The 18,714-nt window shown below is 35.9% G+C and overlaps 1 protein-coding gene across 8 annotated transcripts in view; it reads right to left on the minus strand.

Moving 5' to 3' along the window:
* CASK (calcium/calmodulin dependent serine protein kinase) overlaps window positions 1-18,714 on the minus strand; it is a 393,911-nt gene that overhangs the window by 217,706 nt on the left and 157,491 nt on the right. For all 8 annotated transcript variants that reach the window (XM_057537971.1, XM_057537969.1, XM_057537975.1 and 5 more), the window contains exon 3: window positions 15,505-15,610. In XM_057537971.1, the coding sequence (XP_057393954.1) occupies window positions 15,505-15,610 (106 nt within the window). The remainder of the gene's footprint in view (window positions 1-15,504; window positions 15,611-18,714) is intronic.

The following is an 18,714-nucleotide window of genomic DNA, read 5'->3' on the forward strand; positions in this document are numbered from 1 at the left end:
AACTAATTTTACAAAATAATTTCCTCTAAGGTGGGAAGTGAATGGGGACAGGGATGCAAGCCAGACCTTTCTGAATGAACCCTATTCATAAGTTTGAATTTCCAATCATGTATATGTTTTTCATAATCTAAAAACAAAATTAAGTCAAGAAGAAATAAGAGGCAATCCCTAAAATTAAATTGATGCAGATATCTGAGTAAGATCAGGAGAGTATATCAGTGCAATACCCTGGTTGTGATATCATACTAGTTTTGCAAAATGTTAATGTTGGGAGAAACTGGGCAACATCTATCCAATACAAGGATCTCTAAACCTAACTCTATGTCAAGCTTGTGGCATAACCACAAAGAGAACAGTTATTTAAGTGACTTGAAAATCCAGTGTTTTGATTGTGCATCCCTACTGGGATACACTCTAAGGATGAAAAGAAGGGCTAAGAAATCCTAATCTGTATTCAGTAGTCTTACTTTTATTATATATTTAAACTAGTAGGAGGAAGCAAGTATGTTAATGTGGCAAGAAACCCCGATTTTCAGTGAAAAGATGTACAAATATAAAATTTTAAAAATTAAGTAAAATTTTACAAAATTATGCTAAATATTATGGTATTATGTTAAGTGAAATAAGTCAGAGAAAGACATGATGTGACTTATATGTGGAATCTAAAAAATAAAACAAAGGAGTGAATATAACAAAAAAGAAACAGACTCACAGATATAAATAGAGAAACAAACTTGCGGTTACCAGTGGGGAGGGGTGGGGGCAAGGGGTAGGGGATTAAGAGGTACAAACTATTATGTTATAAAATAAATAAGCTACAAGGATATATCATACAACACAGGGAATACAGGCAATGTTTTATAATAATTACAAATGGAGTACAACCTTTAAAAGTTCTGAATCGCTATACTGTATACCTGTAACTTACATATTATTTTATATCAACTATACCTCAATTTAAAAAATAATTTAAAAATTAAAAAAACTAAGGAAAAACTGTGTAATTTCCTTCTTGCTTTTGAAAAACTTTATATTATGGAAAATTTCAAAAGTAGAAAGTGCAGAGTAATGAAGGCTCATATATCCATTACCCTGCTCCAACAATTAACAACTCACTGGCTAATCCTATTTTACCTATACTTCAACCCAGTACCCACTGCTCACCCCTCACCTGATTCTGAAGCAAATCCCAGGCTTTATGCATAAATATTTCAGTACTTATCTCCAAAATGTAGAAACTCTTTTTGTAAAATAACTAAAATTATAAAATCATACACTAAAGACTTTAACAATTCCTTATTATCTAATAAATGTCTCACTAAATAAAAATCCGTAATTGTTACTTTATACTGGAAATAATGGTGTAAACTCATAGTTTCATGTTTGTTTGCTTGTTTAATTATGATCGAAGAAAACTTTTTAGTTTCTAATAACTTTAGATTTACATAAAAATTGCAAAGATGGTACAGAGAGTTCCTGTATACGCCTCACTCAACTTCCCCTAATGTTAACATCTTAGGCAACTACAGTAAACGTGTCAAAACTAAGAGAGTAATACTGGTACATTACTATTAACTCAACTCCAGATTGTATTTGGACTTCACGGTTTGTTGACTAATGTACTTTCTTTGTTCTGAAGTTTTTTTCATTTTTAGATGACTGTTGTGGGTTTTGGGGGAAGGCTACCACAGAGGTGAAGTGCCCTTCTCAGAACACCACCTCAGGGGGCACGTGATATCCACATGACTTATCATCAGTGATGTTAACTTGATTCTTCGGTTAAGAGGGGTCAGCCAGGTTTCTCCACTGTAAGCTTACTATGTTCCCCTTTCTATGCTCTGTTTTTCAAAAGCGGGGTCACTAAGTCCAGTCTACCCTTAAGGTGGGAGGGGATTATCTACATATATTATTTGGAATTCTTCCGTAAGGAAGGTTTGTCTCTTCTTTCCCATTTATTTATTTGTTCAATAATTTCTTTACATTGGTATGGGCTCATATATACTTAATTTATACCTTGGGTTATAGTCTAGTACTATGCTATTTATTTTGTTGCCCAAATTGTTCCAGTTTTGGCCACTGGGAGCTCTTTCAGGTTGGTTCCTGTGATCTTTCACATGTCCCCATCTTTTTGTTTTTTGAGCACTTCCTTACTTCCAGGCACTATAAAATGCTCCAGGCTTACTTGTATTTTCTCTGCCCCAGTCCTAGAATAATAATTTCTCTAAAGAGCCTCAGTTCCTTCTATTAGAGAATGTAGAAATGAATATGTGGGTGTGGGCTTGCTCATTACTACTGCAGTGTAGCTGCTTCTAAGGCCCTCTCAGTGGCAGAAACGTATGTATGTGTACTAACCCATTCACATGTAGCTATATTTATTTCTGTATCTATCTACCTATATGTACATATGTATATATAAGTACATATGTATATATACATGCAAACACATATCTATACATATGTGTGCATGTACGCATATTAAACTAAATATGTTGTCATTCCACCACCTCCAACTCTAATCCAGCACCACAGGGTTCATTCTAGCCTTCATTCTTGCTTATTTGTAACTTCTTTCTCTGACAGAATTTTAAACTTCTGCATATTTAAAAAAGTCAATATACAAAAAAGTCCAATAATGTAAACAAAATTAAACAGGCAAATTTCGGCAAAATATTTGCAAATACATGAAAAAGGTAAATATCCTTAGTAAATAAAGAATTCATACAAAATGACAAAAAACTGAAGAAAGTGAACAGATGAAAAAGAAATGGGTAAACATACATTTAAAATATTTGACCACACTAGCAACAAAATAAATGCAAATTAAACCAAAATGTCATTCTGACCTATCAAAACATAAACATGAATGCTCTCATCTACCACTGGTTTGAATATAAATTGGTACAATCTTTATGAAGAATAACATGACACTATGTAAAAGGAGTTTTAACTCTATTGGCTAGACTTCTGATTGGTGATGTGTCTCAGTGAAGACAACAGAAAGGTTGGATAAAAAAACTTCCTGAAAGCCAGGAATATTGGCTAAAGAATGGGAACTCAGAGAGGTAAAGCCAAGGATCAGAGTCCTTCTTGTCCTGGGGACATTTGCTTATACAGCAGATCTCTAAGGGGAAAAAAGTCAGAATTCAGGGTAATATCATAAACTACTCTCCAACGTTGAGCTAGGACCCTAAAGAGCTAGCGGTGAACCGGAAGTGATCAGCCCCTTCACATACTTGCAATCTGGCTTTCTCTCTGAATGGCCCTGAAAATCTAAGCCTTGAACCTTGATTAAGATAGTCCCAGACTGCTACTGCTTAAAGGTGCCTAGTAAAAGCAAATTAAAGTTCTCTCTAGAGGAAGAAAGCATCGTTCAATGCCAATAATTTTCAAAATAATTTCTAGCACACAGTCAAAATGAATCAGGCACATAAAGGGGTAAGATATTTTGACCAAGAACCAGCAAAAATGACAGACAATAAAGACAAACAGGGATTTCATATACTGAGATTATCCAACATAGATTATTAAATAATGAAGTTTACTGTGTCCCAGAACATAAAAGCTGAGCTTGAACTTTTTTTGCAAAAAAAGAGAAAAAATATAGATTTTAAAAAGGAAAAACACAAAATTCAGAAAGGAAGGTAGAAAATATAGAGAATACCATAAGGTATGCCTATATCTATACTTAATTGGGTCACAAAGGTGATGAGAGAAAGCAAAGGCAGAGGCAATATCTGAAGAGATAATGGCTGAGAATATTCCCTAACCATAAATAATATCAATACACTGATTCAAGAGACCTAAAAACCTAAGGCAGGATTAAAACACACACACACCCCACATCACAAAGAAAACTACAGAAAACAAAAGATGAATAAAACATTTTTTCAATAACCTGAAAAATAAAGACAGACTACCCTCAGAGAAAAGTGACAGACTGCTAGCTGAATTCTTAATATCAATGGAAGCCAGAAGACAGTAGAATGATATCTAATGTAAAGAAAATGCCAGCCTAGAATTCTCTACTCAGTGAATATCCCTCAACACTAAAGGGAATCTAAGGAAATTCTGAAACAAATGGAGTTTGCACCCAGCAGACTGACACAAGGAAAATGAATCCAGATAAAGCCTTAGAGATGCTGAAAGAATAAATAATAACAGAGGAAGGATGTGTGTAGGTAAATCTAAATGAATAAAAATAATAATATAACTTGGAGTGATGTAAATACATGTAACATGCATTTATACACACAAATATAATTTAAATACATGAAAACAATAGCCTATAAGTCAAGGTTGCATTATATGGAATTAATGTGTTCTACAATGCTTGTACTGTTCAGGAAGACAGTAACGGTATAATATTAGGATTTGATGAATTAGGGAGGCATACTGTAATTTCTGGGGTACACACTCAGCAAAGGGTGCTAAAACTTCCAAATTAATAGAAGAAAAATGAAATGATTAAAAAATATTCAACTGATCCAAATAAATCAGGGAAGGTGAAGAAACATGTAATAGGTGGTATAAATAGAAAGCACATAAGACCACAATGTCAATCAAAATATTCTAAAATAAAATTAAATGTAAATGGAATGCTCCAATTAAAAGACAAAGATTGAGAGTCTAGAATAAAAAAACAACTATATGCCTTTAACAAGAGAGGCATCTAAAATCCAAGGATATGAGAAAGTTGAAATTTAAAAAGGAAATAAATCCTAGAAAATTAAACCCAAAGTAGAAGGATGGAAATAACAACAAACAGAAATTACTGAAATAGAAAATAAACACACAGTAAAAAGGATTTACAAAGCTAAAAGTCATTGTTTAAAAGACTGATAAAACTGGTAAATATCTGGCAAGGCTGAGACAGAAAAATAAAGGCATAAATTGCTAGCACCAAGAAGGAAAAAGATCCTGCAGAGATAGTATGAACCCCTTTATGACAAAATTGTTTAAAGTTTAGATAAAATGCACTCATTCCTAGAAAAATACAATTCACCAAAAGTGACCGAGTAATAACTGGAAAACCTGAATATTCCTATAAATATTTAAGAAACTGAATCAGAAATGAAAACACTTCTTATAAGAAAGTCTGGCCTGGATGGGTTTATAAGTGAGCTCTACCAATCACATAAGAAAAACAACAAACAGAGAATACTCCTCAATTCATTTTATGAGTCTAGCATAATCTAGATATAAAAACCTGATACGGATAGTACAAGAAAATTATAGTATAATCTTCCCACAAATATGGATGTAAAAAGTCTAAACAAAATATAAGCAAACCAAATCTAGCAATATATAAAAAGGATTATAAGGATTATACATCATGACCAAGTGTGGTTAACCAAAGAATCAATGAAATTCATTGCATTAACAGAGTAAAGAAGAAAATCATATGATCATTTCAATATACACAGAAAAAAAGCATTTGATAAAATTCACCATCCATTTATGCTTAGCAAATTCTAAGATCAGAAATAAACAAAGATTTGCTATCACCATTATTCTGGATATTTTATCCACTGCAGTAAAGGCTAGAGAAAGAAATAAAATGTAAAAGAATTAGAAAGGAATAAACAAAATCCTCTTCATACACAGATGATATGATCAGGTATGCAGAAAATCCAAACAGTTCTACAGATAAATTACTGGAATTGATGAAGCTTGATGAATAGAAGGAGTATATGTCAATACAAGGAAGGAGGGAAAGAGAGAAAGAGAGAGACTGGTCTACCTTTTTTTTTTTTTGGCTGTGCCATGCAGCATACGGGATCTTAAGTTTCCCGACCAGGGATCAAAACCATGCCCCCTGCATTGGGAGCGTGGAGTCTTAATCACTGGACGGCCAGGGAAGCCCCAGACTGATCTACTTTTAAAAGCAAATACCTAAGAATCTAACAAAAAATGTACACAACTTCTATGGAGAAAAGTATAAAACTTTATTGAAAGACATCAAAGACCTAAATAAATGGGAAGACAGACACCGTGTTCCTAAAGTGGAAGACTCAATAATAAGTCTGTCAATTATTCTCAAGTTGCTATAAAGATTTGATATAATAATTCAAGGCAAAATCCCAACAGTTTTTTAAGTGTGTGTGTAAATTGACAACTTGATTCTAAAATGTATATGGAAAATGCAAAGACAAGTACAGCTCTCAAGACATGTCTGAAGAAGAACAAAGTGGAAGGCCCTGCTCTACCAGTTACCAGGACTTATTGTAAAGCCACAGTAAATAAGACAACGGAACAATGCCGGGCAAACAGGCCAAGGGACCAGAATAGAGCCCAGAACAATCACACCTATACAGATGCCTGATTTATGGCAAAAGTGGTACTGCAGAGCAGTGTTTTCAGTAATTGTGCTGAGACTATTGAATATCCATATGGAAAGAAATGAAACTAGACTGTTACCTCACAGTGTACCCCAAATCAATTCCAGATGGATGATAAAACATAGGAGAATATCTTCATAATCTCAGGGGAGTAAATATTTCTTAAACAAGATACAAAAACACTGGCCATAAAATTAAAAAATGATAAATGAGACTATATTAAAATCACAAACTTCTGTTAATCAAAATATACCATTACAAGAATGAAGAGATAGGTCACTAAATGGCAATTAGGGAAGAATAATCGGGAAAAACTACAAGGAGATTCTACTACACACCAACTGGCAAAAATTCTAACAATGCCAAGTATTAGCAAGGGTGTGTAGCATAGGTAGTAATTAATCATGAGAATAAGAGGAAGGCACTGTGAATAAGGACAAACAACAGTATTTTAAACAGGGGCAGTGACAGGAAAACTAGGACTTGGATCACCTTAGAGAGGCATATACCATTGGTAAAGGGTCAGTTTATACGTCTACTTTAGAAAATAGCTTGGTATTATCTAGGAAAACTGAAGCTGTACATATTCTGAAACCTATTAATTCCACTCCTAGGCCTACACCCTATATGAACGTTTACTTAGGTGCACCAGGATACAGGTACAAGATTGTTTACAACAGTATTGTTCAAATGGCCAAATCTGAAAACAACCCAAATACATATTAACATTTACATGGATAAATAACTTGTGAATGTTTGTTCACTAACACTATATAGCAACAAAGTGAAGGAGATCAAACTAACCTGGATATTCTCACAGACCAAAAAACGTGTATACTCTATGATTCCATGTAAGTAAAGATTAAAAAGATAGAAAACACTGAATTACACTATTCAGGGATACATATTTAGATGGTATAGATATAAAAACATGGAAGTGAAGTCTAGATTAAAGTTAATTCTGAGAGAGCCAGGGGGTTATGATCAGAAAGGGGAATTCGAGGGCTGTTGAGGTGCTGGCAGTTTTTAAATTTCTTGACCTGGGTTGTACGTGGCTGTTTACAATAATTCTTTATATTTGTATAGTTCTGTGTATGCATTTTTCTAAATGTAATATATTCTATTAAAAAAAGTTAAATCTATGTGTGATGTAGGTGTTTGTATGCATTCATACACTAATTCTAATATCCAGTAATTCTATTCCTAAAAACTTATCTTGAGAAAATAGGCAATCAGGGGGTGAGCACAAGTAACTATGTACAAGAATATTATTAATCATAACATTATTTCTAATACAGAAAACAGAAAACAGTGTAAATGTCCAACTTTAGGGAAAATATTAAATATGGCACATGCATATAGTTCAGACATCTTAATGCAGCCATTAAAATGCTGTATCTAAAAAGTATTTAATGGTATAATAAAATGCTTAAAATTATTAAGTTAAACGAATCAGGATACAAAATTGCATATATAAAATGATCTCAATTTAGTGCAACTGTGATCATGAGTATACACAGAAGGAAATATTCTGAAATGCTCGCTGTGATTACCTTTTGCAAATGGTATTATTTTTGTCATTATAATTTTCCATAATTTCTAAATTTGTACAAAGAATGTATACTACACTAAAGACAACTTATAATTTTCATTTTAAATGAACTACTTCTTTTAAATAACAGAAAGTTAACTGAATTTTCTTCCTATTTTATATGTACATAAATTTATTCAAAATTATTTTAGTGGTTGAAGATGAGCTTTCATATACAAAAAAATTATGAGACTGACAACTTCAAATACATTTCTAAGATAGTAGGAGTCAGAATGCAGTTTGTTTCCTAAAGTATTCAAAGCTTAAAATCTATTCTACACTGTAACATCTCAATCTAGGATTTGTTTTATACAAAAATTGGGACACCTACATTTTTTTCCCAATAGATATCAAAATGATACAGTAATTACAGTTAAAAGTTTTTTAAAAACCCCAAACTCTGCAATTATCTTTATAGGTAAGTATATTTTGTTTGCAGATCCAGGAGTTTATTAACTCAAACCCTTCTCCTGTTGATCTCTATTTTAGTTTGTGCAGAAAAGAGTTAACTATTTAACTATTTAACCAGGTCTAACTATTATCTCTCAAAAGGCTTGCAAGGCCTGCCTACAAGGTTGGCTCTTGATTGGCATCTGGGAACTTGGAGGGGTTCCTCCCCTCCTAACTGAAAAGAGTGGCTCACTGTGTCTAAACTGCTTGTGCAAACAATATGATTTATCCTGAACACCCGCTTTCTTTCTGGGAGTCTGGAATTTGGTATGCACCAGGCAGAGGGTGCTTACATGACAAGCCCCCGACAAAAACCCTGAGCGCTGAGTCTCTAACGAGCTTCCCTGATAGACAACATCTCACATGTGTTGTCACAAATGCTTGCTCGCAGAAGACCCTTGGAAGCTTGTGCCTCGTTGCCCCTGGACTTCAATTCATGCACGTTCTCCTTTTGCTGATTTTGCTTTATACCCTTTAGCTATTAATAAATCATAGCTGTGAATATGCCTATATGCTGAGTCCTGTGAGTCCTCGTAATGAATCACCAGACCTGGGAATGGTCTTGGGTATCCCTGACACATAGTTGTTAAAACTAAAATGCAACTAAACATTTAGTATAGTGGTAAACCTAAGTCAAGAGAAATGTTTAATTTTAAAAAGTTAATGACACAGAAGTTGTTTTCTTTCAACTAGCATTTATCAAAGGCCTACACAGTCACTCAGCTAGGTCCTTTCTTGTATCTTAGCTTACTGAATTACCATATCAAGTTTCTAATGTTTACGAGGACCAAACAGTATTTCCCAACCATTTCCTATTACCCAGCACTTAAGTAGGCATTCAATAAATATGTGCTGAATGAATGAATAGCAATTTCTATCATTATACATAAAAATAAAAAATCAAAATAGATAAAACTAGCTATAAAAATATGTACAAATGTTCATATAAATTAAAATGCTATAGTCCAGATTTTTCTTGCTTGATATGAAACAAATATATTTTCTCTTAAGTGGCAAATCTGCTGGTAAGTAGTAATCAGTTCTACTCTATCAGTATAAATGAATTTCACAAACATTCCCTTCCCTGAGCATAAACACCAGACTAAAAATAAAATTTAAATAAATAAAGAGCTTTCAGTCTATCTCCTTAGTGAGCTTCAAAAATACAAACTGTTAATGTTATTTTAAAAGATACAAACTATTGTTTTCATGTCAGAAATGTTTTAAGACCATATTTAATTACTGTATAGTCTCCCTGTGGTATATGTAATCATTCTATAATAAGGTAATTAAAATTCTTGGCCAGCCAATTTAGGATTTACAGCTTAATTCAAGTATCAGACACTACTAAACATAAGCCTTGATGTGTGACTTAGAAATAAACATTTAATTTTTGGTGGGGTGCGGGTGTGTGTGTGTGTGTGTGTGTGTGTGTGTGTGTGTGTGACATGACACAGCCCTGTCTTTAAAATTGAACCTACATTTTAAATGTTTATTTTTAAAAATAACAGCAAAGTGCTACAGACAAGTCCTAATTTAAGTATAATCCCAAAGCAATAGATAGAGTATAAACACATGCAGATTTGTAACAAACTACTGAGTGTGTTGGGAAAAATGACAACATAGTCTCGAAATAGTATTACCCCTACTTTAAAGGTCAATCATCTCTTGACCTCTCACTTCAGGACCCACATTTGTTGAAACTGAATATCTAGGGGGTGGGGCCTGGGTACATGCTGGTTTAACGAGCTCTACTCAGGATTTTCCAATGCTAAATTTTGAAATCTACTGCTCTAATCTTTTCCAGTGCTAAAATTTTGGTTCTGTCTCTGTATTTGAGTATGCTTTAAACTTATAAATCATTTGTATCAACTAGTTCTAAGGATTTGCTAACATGATAAGCAACAAGATTGAGCCATATAATTTCATGACTTCAGTTTAAGGAAGAAAAGGGAGAGTTGGTTATAGATAGTCTGTGGCAAAGAAAGATATGGATACCATAATAAGAAACTCACTGATAACCCAAATATATTGTTTGGTCTAGCCTTTTCTCCATCAAAATTATCAGAGCTATTTCCAAGCAGCCAACAAATAGCAAAGTCAACTGACCTTATCTCGTTTGCTTTCCATTTCCTGTCTACTCTGTATTGGTGTCATGTCAGAAAACTGTGGAAAGGATCCAGATAACCCATAACCTGAGCAATGAGACCCTGAATACCAGGGGTCATTAGATCTATTGCCAGAAAAATTCTGGTGTAGCCTTGTCTACATTGCAGCTATGTAAGCAATCTCTTACCTAGCCAGTAGGTGGAGACATGCACAAACTTACTGCTTTGCTCTTTGATCTACAGGACTTTAAATCTTAGAGTAATGTATGGTTTGGGTTTGTTCATTTGTTTTAAACTGAGGAAATCAAAGGGAATGCAAAAAACAGGGCAAGGACAACTGTCAAGGTAAATTTACAAAAAAGGATGATACAAAATAACAATTTTATATTTCTATATTGTTTCTAGCCCTTTTGAGAAATAACTATTTTAACTGTGAATTTATAATCTACTTCCAGATTCCTAGAGCTAATAAAACAATTCTAAATTGAGAAATAGGTCCTTTAAAAATTCATGTTCGGGCTTCCCTGGTGGCGCAGTGGTTGAGAATCTGCCTGCTAATGCAGGGGACACGGGTTCAAGCCCTGGTCTGGGAAGATCCCACATGCCGCGGAGCAACTAGGCCCGTAAGCCACAACTACTGAGCCTGCGCGTCTGGAGCCTGTGCTCCGCAACAAGAGAGGCCACGATAGTGAGAGGCCCGCGCACCGCGATGAAGAGTGGCCCCCGCTTGCCACAACTAGAGAAAGCCCTCGCACAGAAACGAAGACCCAACAGAGCCAAAAATAAATTAATTTAAAAAAAATTCATGTTCAATCAGGGAAGGCAACATTAACTGACTATGACATGACACTAAGGAGTTATTGTTGATTTTGCTAGATATGACAATAGTATTTTATACACACACACACACACACACAGTCCTTATAAATACAAACAGGAGTATTTATAGGTGAAATATTGCTTTAGAAATTGCCAAGAAAAAAAAAACACAACAGTAAAGGATAGATAGAACAAGAATGGCAAAGTATTGATAACTATTGAAGCTCAGTGACAGGTACACTTAAGTTCATTATACTATTTTCTTTTATTTGAAAATTTCCAAAATAAAAGGTTAAAAACTAGGAAGCCATGTTCTAGTGATTTGGGTTAACAGTGAGATTAGGGGGCTGGTAAATATGCAACTTTAATGAGGTCTTATTCTCAATATATAGCCATCAATGAATTATTCCAATCACAACTGAATCATACAAAATTAGCTATATAAAAAATCCCATATAATTCAACATTGAGAAACTAAAACTAAGCTGTTAAATCCACTGGAAACAATACCTTATCATTGTAGAGCAAGTCACCACCTTATAAGGTGAATTCACACAGTTCTCTCATCTAGTTTTCATAATCTTATGAAGATTTTAAAGTTAAGAGATTATGGCCAAAGTCACATAATTAGTAAAAGTGACAGAGGTGGGTTACTAATCCAAGTTTTATGACACCAAGGATCATCCTCTCTCTACTATACTGTCACTTAGACCCCTTTGAAACAGACAGCAAATGTGAAATTTAGGTAAATTTTTAAATTTGGCTTTCTGTGCTCATTACTTTATAGTATATGGCAAAATCTGGTTTTTAGTTTTCTCAGTGAATAAAAATATGGACAGAAACAGATTTCCTGAATAAAGAATAAAATGAGGGACTTCCCTGGTGGCGCAGTGGTTAAGAATCTGCCTGCCAATGCAGGGGATGCGGGTTCGAGCCCTGGTCTGGGAAGATCCCACATGCCGCTGCCCGTGCGCCACAACTACTGAGCCTGCGCTCTAGAGCCCGCGAGCCACAACTACTGAAGCCCACGTGCCACAACTACTGAAGCCCGCGCACCTAGAGACAGTGCTCCACAACAAGAGAAACCACTGCAATGAGAAGCCCGTGCACCACAACGAAGAGTAGCCCCCGCTCGCCACAACTAGAGAAAGCCCACGTGCAGCAACAAAGACCCAATGCAGCCATAAATAAATAAATATATAATTTAAAAAAAAAAAGAATAAAATGAAAATAATTATAATATCGTAAAATTGGAAGGGACGTTAGAGGCTCTCTCTAGTCCAAAATTAAAACCTTTTCTCCAGGACCTTTGGATGGATCCAGCTTTAGCTTGAGCATTTCTAGTGAGGAACGGCAGACTCTGTGAGACAGCCGCTACATTCGTGGACAGCCACTTCATTCATACCTGCCACCTGTTGATTCTAGTTACAGCTCCTCACCCTACACTGAATAAACACATAATCCTCTTACACTTGACGATATTTCAAAGAACTAAAGACATCCATTATGATCTGCCATGGGCTTCTGATCTGGGGACTCTTATAGCAGTAAAAGAAAACCAATAGATTCTTGGGTAACTAAAGTCTCCCCATCTTTTCAATAGCTCTTCCATGCCAAGTGGTCTTCAAAGTGGGACTTGGGTATCTCTGGGAGTACTCAAAGCCCTTCCAGGGGATACGTGTATTAGGATATTTTTAAGGCATTTACGCCATATCTACATTTGCCATAATTTGGTCTGTCTGAAAACAAGTCTGTGGTCTGCTGAGTTCTCTTCTGTATCTCCACTTGAAGGAACCCATCTCAAAAGACAAACCGCTCACCCATCCTGAAAAGCCTGCCTAGTTTCAAAAAGACAAAGGGGGAATGCAAAGCTACTGAGGGAGGGAGCCATCTGTGAGAGCAAAACAGCTTTGGAAAGGAAGGGAAGAGCCACCTTATTTCATGCAGACAATATATTCACGGCAAAACCTTATCTAGTTTAGAATTAGAAATCAATAGTAAGATGATTGTCACAGTGATGTCTATTAACACTTTAATTTTATTTGAAAAATGAAGTCAGATTTTTTTCTGACAGAAAGCAAGTCTGATTTGGCTGACTAGTTTGACAATGATGACTAGCTTTGCAATTTAGGTCACATAGCAGACATTTTCCATAAATTGAATGAGATAAAGGTACAGCTCGAGATTTTTGAAGAAAATATATTTTTAAAAATATACAAAACACTAAAAATTACATCCTTACAATAAAAGTTTGTATATATCAACTGAAAGATATTTGTAGAGGTACACAGTTTTCAAACATCTTTTAGCAGCATTGCTGACAAAGATTTTGAAGGCTGTGACTCTATGACAGAATTTCTAGGCTCTTTCCCACTCTGGCTATCCCCTTCTGGAAGCATGCCAGTGTCCTGCTTATTAGGAACACTCCAGGGAGAATGAGCAATACACAACACACTGGGCCTATGGCTTGGTTCTGAATACCATACACTTCTAATTAAGGTATCTGAAGGTTCCATTCAAGGCTTTTAAAGCTGTTGCAACAACTAACTAAATTGTTTACATCTTCTTCACATAAGCAGTTACAATTAAGTTCATAGTGATCTTGCACTTATATATGTGAATGAATGAGTTTACATTAACTGGTCTTAAATTTCACCTTCTTTGTTTCAGCTCCTTTGCTACAACTTGTAAAATATTTTAAAATTTGGTCTAGATATTCAATGTATTAAGCTAGCCCTCTGTAGGGGGCAGCTTCTAACAAGGCTCCCAGTGATCACCACCTCCAGGTCTTCACATCCTTGTGTAATCCCTTCCCCTTGTGTGTGGACTGGATCTAGTGACTTATTTCTAACTAACAGAATATGGCAGAAGTGATGGTGTGTGATTTCAGAGATTAGGTTACAAGACTGACTTCTGTCTTGTTCCTACTCTTGTGCTCTTGCTTGCTGGCCCTGATGAAGCCAGCTGCCATGGAGCTGCTCTACAGAGAAGCCCAGTGACAAGGAACCTAGGGAGGTCTTGGGCCAACAGCACATGAGGAACTAAGGCCCTCAGTCTGATAGTGTGCTTCCAACAACCATGTGAGTGAGCTTGGAAGCAGATCCATCCCCAGCAGAGCCTTAAAATGACTTCAGCCCTGGCCAACGCCTTGATTACCACCTTGTGAGAGACCCTAATCAAAGTCACTGATTACAATTTTGAACAGAATAGTATGCCATCCCATAAGGCTTTATACAATCTCTTTGGACACAATCATCCAACCAGCTATGAAACTACCCAATTATACTATCCTTAGCTCACATTCCTCCACCTTATTGACAAAAATTTTGTGAGAAACATGTCGAGTGGCTTACTAAAATCAAGATATATGGTTGTCTACAGAATTTCCTTCATATGCCAATATGGTGATTCTATCAAAAGAGGAAGTTAAGTCTGTTATTACTTGTTTTTAGTTGCTAGAGAGGCTGGCTACATGGAGGCCTCTACTCCCATCCCAATCCTTTTCACTAAGACTCCTGTAGTCAGAATTTTATATTTTGGGACCTCCTATTCCTCTGAACTCTATTTCCTCTTCTCTGAAGTAGACCAAAACTGTGAGGGTAACTGAATATGCCCAACTTTTGCTTCCTTAGCCATTGGGAACCTTAAGATGAGATATTCCTTTTATTCTTTTTACTTTAGGTCTTTCTAAACAGATGAGTTCACAAGTATTTTTAAATTTTAAGAGAAAAGCGTCAGCATTATCTAAGATCAACACTGCTTAAAACTTTAACCCTGGGCTTCCCTGGTGGCGCAGTGGTTGAGAATCCACCTGCCAATGCAGGGGACATGGGTTCGAGCCCTGGTCTGGGATGATCCCACATGCCGTGGAGCGGCTAGGCCCGTGAGCCACAACTACTGAGCCTGCGCGTCTGGAGCCTGTGCTCTGCAACAGGAGAGGCCGCGAGAGTGAGAGGCCCGCGCACTGCGATGAAGAGTGGCCCCCACTTGCCGCAACTAGAGAAAGCCCTCGCACAGAAACGAAGACCCAACACAGCCAAAAATAAATAAATTAATTAATTAAATTAAAAAAAAAATAGTGAGATGCGGAATCGACTCTAGCATCATTTAAAAAAAAAAACAAAAAAAAAACTTTAACCCTAAAACAAACAAACAAAAAAACACTTCAGCCCCTTCGGAAAAGAGAATGTACACTCACAATTCAAAAACCATGTAAAGCATTCCATCTGAGCTATATGTCTCCAATAACTCTACAATGTGGGGATGTTTCAGCATATGACAGATACTGGCTTCCCGCTTTAGATCTGCAAAACAAACACATAACATTTTGTTAGGTAGGATCAAAAGACAATCAGAGTGAATGATGAATGAATGGATGTGATCTATGGTAACATGAAGACTTCTCTAACTATAGAGATGAAATCCCCCATTCAAGCTAAGCTTAACTTTTTGCCATTTAAAATCTTTGACAATATAACTTGTTCGTATCTCTTGCCAGCTTAAATCTATATACATTACAGAGTCAGCTCTTATTAATAAGAAATGTAAATAGCACAAATACTTTCCTCAAACTCTTGTAAACAGGTTTCAAAATTTATAACTCTTTCTTGATCAGCTATTAAGTAACTCAATTTGCTGTCTTGAATTTTACTTCTTTTTCTTAATTTTCCCTAAATTGCCTAAGAATATGATGTTTATTCTTTAGCCTAAAATCTAGCATTTATAGACACACATCAGGGAAGTTACATGGAATAGGGGGCAAAAAAATAGTATGGTTAAACAGAAAAGGCACTACTCCCAACGTCAAAGTCAGAATTTTTTTTACATCATCTATAAAATGTGCTGGATAATTCAGGACACTACCCACAGTGTTATTTTCAAGAACAAATTCAGATAATGTAGGTAAGACTACTGTGTAGGTTACACAATACTATTTGGAAAATAAAAGTGTTAATATCCTCATTGTCATGCTCATCACCATTATCATCATCATCATCACCACCATCACACAAAAATAGTTTAGGCATAGGTATCACTTGCCATGTCTACATGGAACGAGATAATTAAAGCCTTCCTGTGTTAACAGTGCTGGAGTTTTACCTGCTCGACAATGAATAAAATCCAATGAGACATTTTTATATTTGGAAGTAGAAGGGAGACAGGTAAAGAAGGAAGGTTAAGGATATATTGCACAAAGCAGAAGAGATAACATTATCTCCTCTCTGATTTGCTAATCCAACTTAGTCTTGTCAACAAGAGCAATGGCTGCAGAAGGAACCTTAGAAAATTTACACAAGGTATAGGTGAGGAAAAGAAGTCAGTAAATATGACAAAAGAGAAGCCACCAGAAAAGGAAGAATCAATAATACAATATTAAGAAAGTCAAGGAAATAAGGAGAATTAAGGCGTAAGTAGTTGGAGAAGGCTGAGAAAAGGCTGTAAGATTCAACCAGAAAAGACCATAAATGTTCTAAGATCAAATTCTGTGGAGAGGTCAGGTTCAAAGTCAGGATGCAGACAACAATTATATAATAAATTTAGATTTATTGTATCTCTCACTGGTCTAAGTACTTAATATGGTCATTGTCATTTAATGTCCCAACAAGCCTGTGAGGTAGGTATTTTACAGATGAGGAAACTGAGACTTTGAAACTTGTTCAAGATCACATAGCTATTACAAGGGGTAGGTTTTGAGCCCTGGCCTGTCTAACTCCAAAGTCAGTCCTTCCACGATGCCATGGTGTGTTTAGACATGATCCTGGTAATAAGAAAGGAATAGCAGGGTCAAAGAAGGTTTGATTTGTTTGTCTGTTTTTGCAGTTGTTTCAAAGAGAACACTGTGTGTTTGTAAGTGGCAGTGATGAAAATCCCATAGGATCTGGAGTCGGAAAACTTGGTGCCAGTCCAGCCCCTGTCACTACTACTTGCCAGCTGACTGCTAACCTCTACAAAATGCCTTCCTTATGGCAAATGAAATGGGGGACGTGATAGGTCATGCAGGACCTACACAGTCTACAACTTCAGAGGGCAGCGGCAAGATTCAAATGAGAGAATGGATGTGAAAGGACTGTGTTGAGTGCAGCACTGTGGGGCTGAGTGGGTTAAGGTGGCTCAGTGTTCATTGTGAAGGAAGAAATGAGAGACACATGAAACATGGTCTCCACCTCCAGGAGAGGAGAGGTGTGAATAGGTGTGGCTTTTGCGCTGGGAAGTCATAACTATGGGGAAGGCTTTTGACAAGTGCACTGGAGGACCAGGCTGAAAAGCCAGATGACATAACTCAGATGCCTGCACAGTTTTTTCTCTCCCTTTAAGATTGTTCTGCCTTCTGATTCTATGAAAAGCTTAGGAGTTTTAGTACTCATTTTAATGTTTATCTCCAGCTTCTCGTTTTACTGGAAGTCACCCTTTTCATATCTTCTGTTTTCACCTTAGTTTCTCTCTTTCCATTCCTTCCTATTCTGCTAAATGTCTGATTTTAATTCAGTGCTCTGACACTGGAGTCAAGAAGTAAATAGAGATTTAGTGTTTGCCACAACGAAAACTGGTCTTTTCTTCTCTTTTCAGTTTATTTTAAATTTTGCCCCTTTCATGTAGCTACAGTGTGTTTCAACCCCCATATTCACCATTTGTCATGTGCCACATTTGTCATACTGAAAAATCATAAGTAGAAACGGATGCTCTAAAGACCCCTCTCTTTGACACGCACATGTCTGCTTGGTATATAGCTGAACATGCTCCTGGTCTAGTCTCTTATCATTTTACCCACGCTCAAAATGAAGGAAGGATTGCTGGGGACCCTGCCTTCAAAGATTAAAACAATTTAAATATCACCAGATCTGACATTTCAGGGACTAAAATCTGAACACTGGTTGAATAGCACAAAACTAACAATATAAAAATGTATTTGAACTTATAAGGGCAATGATGCAAAAGATGGCCTACATCTAGGATAGCTGTGGCACCGTTTTCCATAATTCAAGTATCAATTATATGGGTGTATTAAATAGCACAAATAGAAAATCACAGTTTACAAAACATGAATGCACCATATATGCATTCAAACTATAGATTCCAAGAATGTTAAGCTCAAAATGTTTGTTTTAGATGTGAATGTGAATTAAAGATGTATGTATTAACTGCTATTAACTTCTTGCTGATAAAGCAAACTAAAAACGTATTTTCCTACAAATCATCTCATGAAGCAGACTAGGAAGGAATTCGAAAGTAGGTGATAATATAATAATATGATTTGAAATTGTGATTATCTGGCTGCTTATAGATACTAGCTCAGAACATTCCTATGAGTCACCTGACCCACAGTTACCATGGCTGTTTTGAAGTTCTACTTTATCTATAGTGACTGGTAACTCCTCCACTCTTCCTTGTACTTTTTCATTTTGTAATT

Source organism: Balaenoptera acutorostrata, chromosome X, assembly GCF_949987535.1.
Source record: "Balaenoptera acutorostrata chromosome X, mBalAcu1.1, whole genome shotgun sequence".
Lineage (NCBI taxonomy): Eukaryota > Metazoa > Chordata > Mammalia > Artiodactyla > Balaenopteridae > Balaenoptera > Balaenoptera acutorostrata.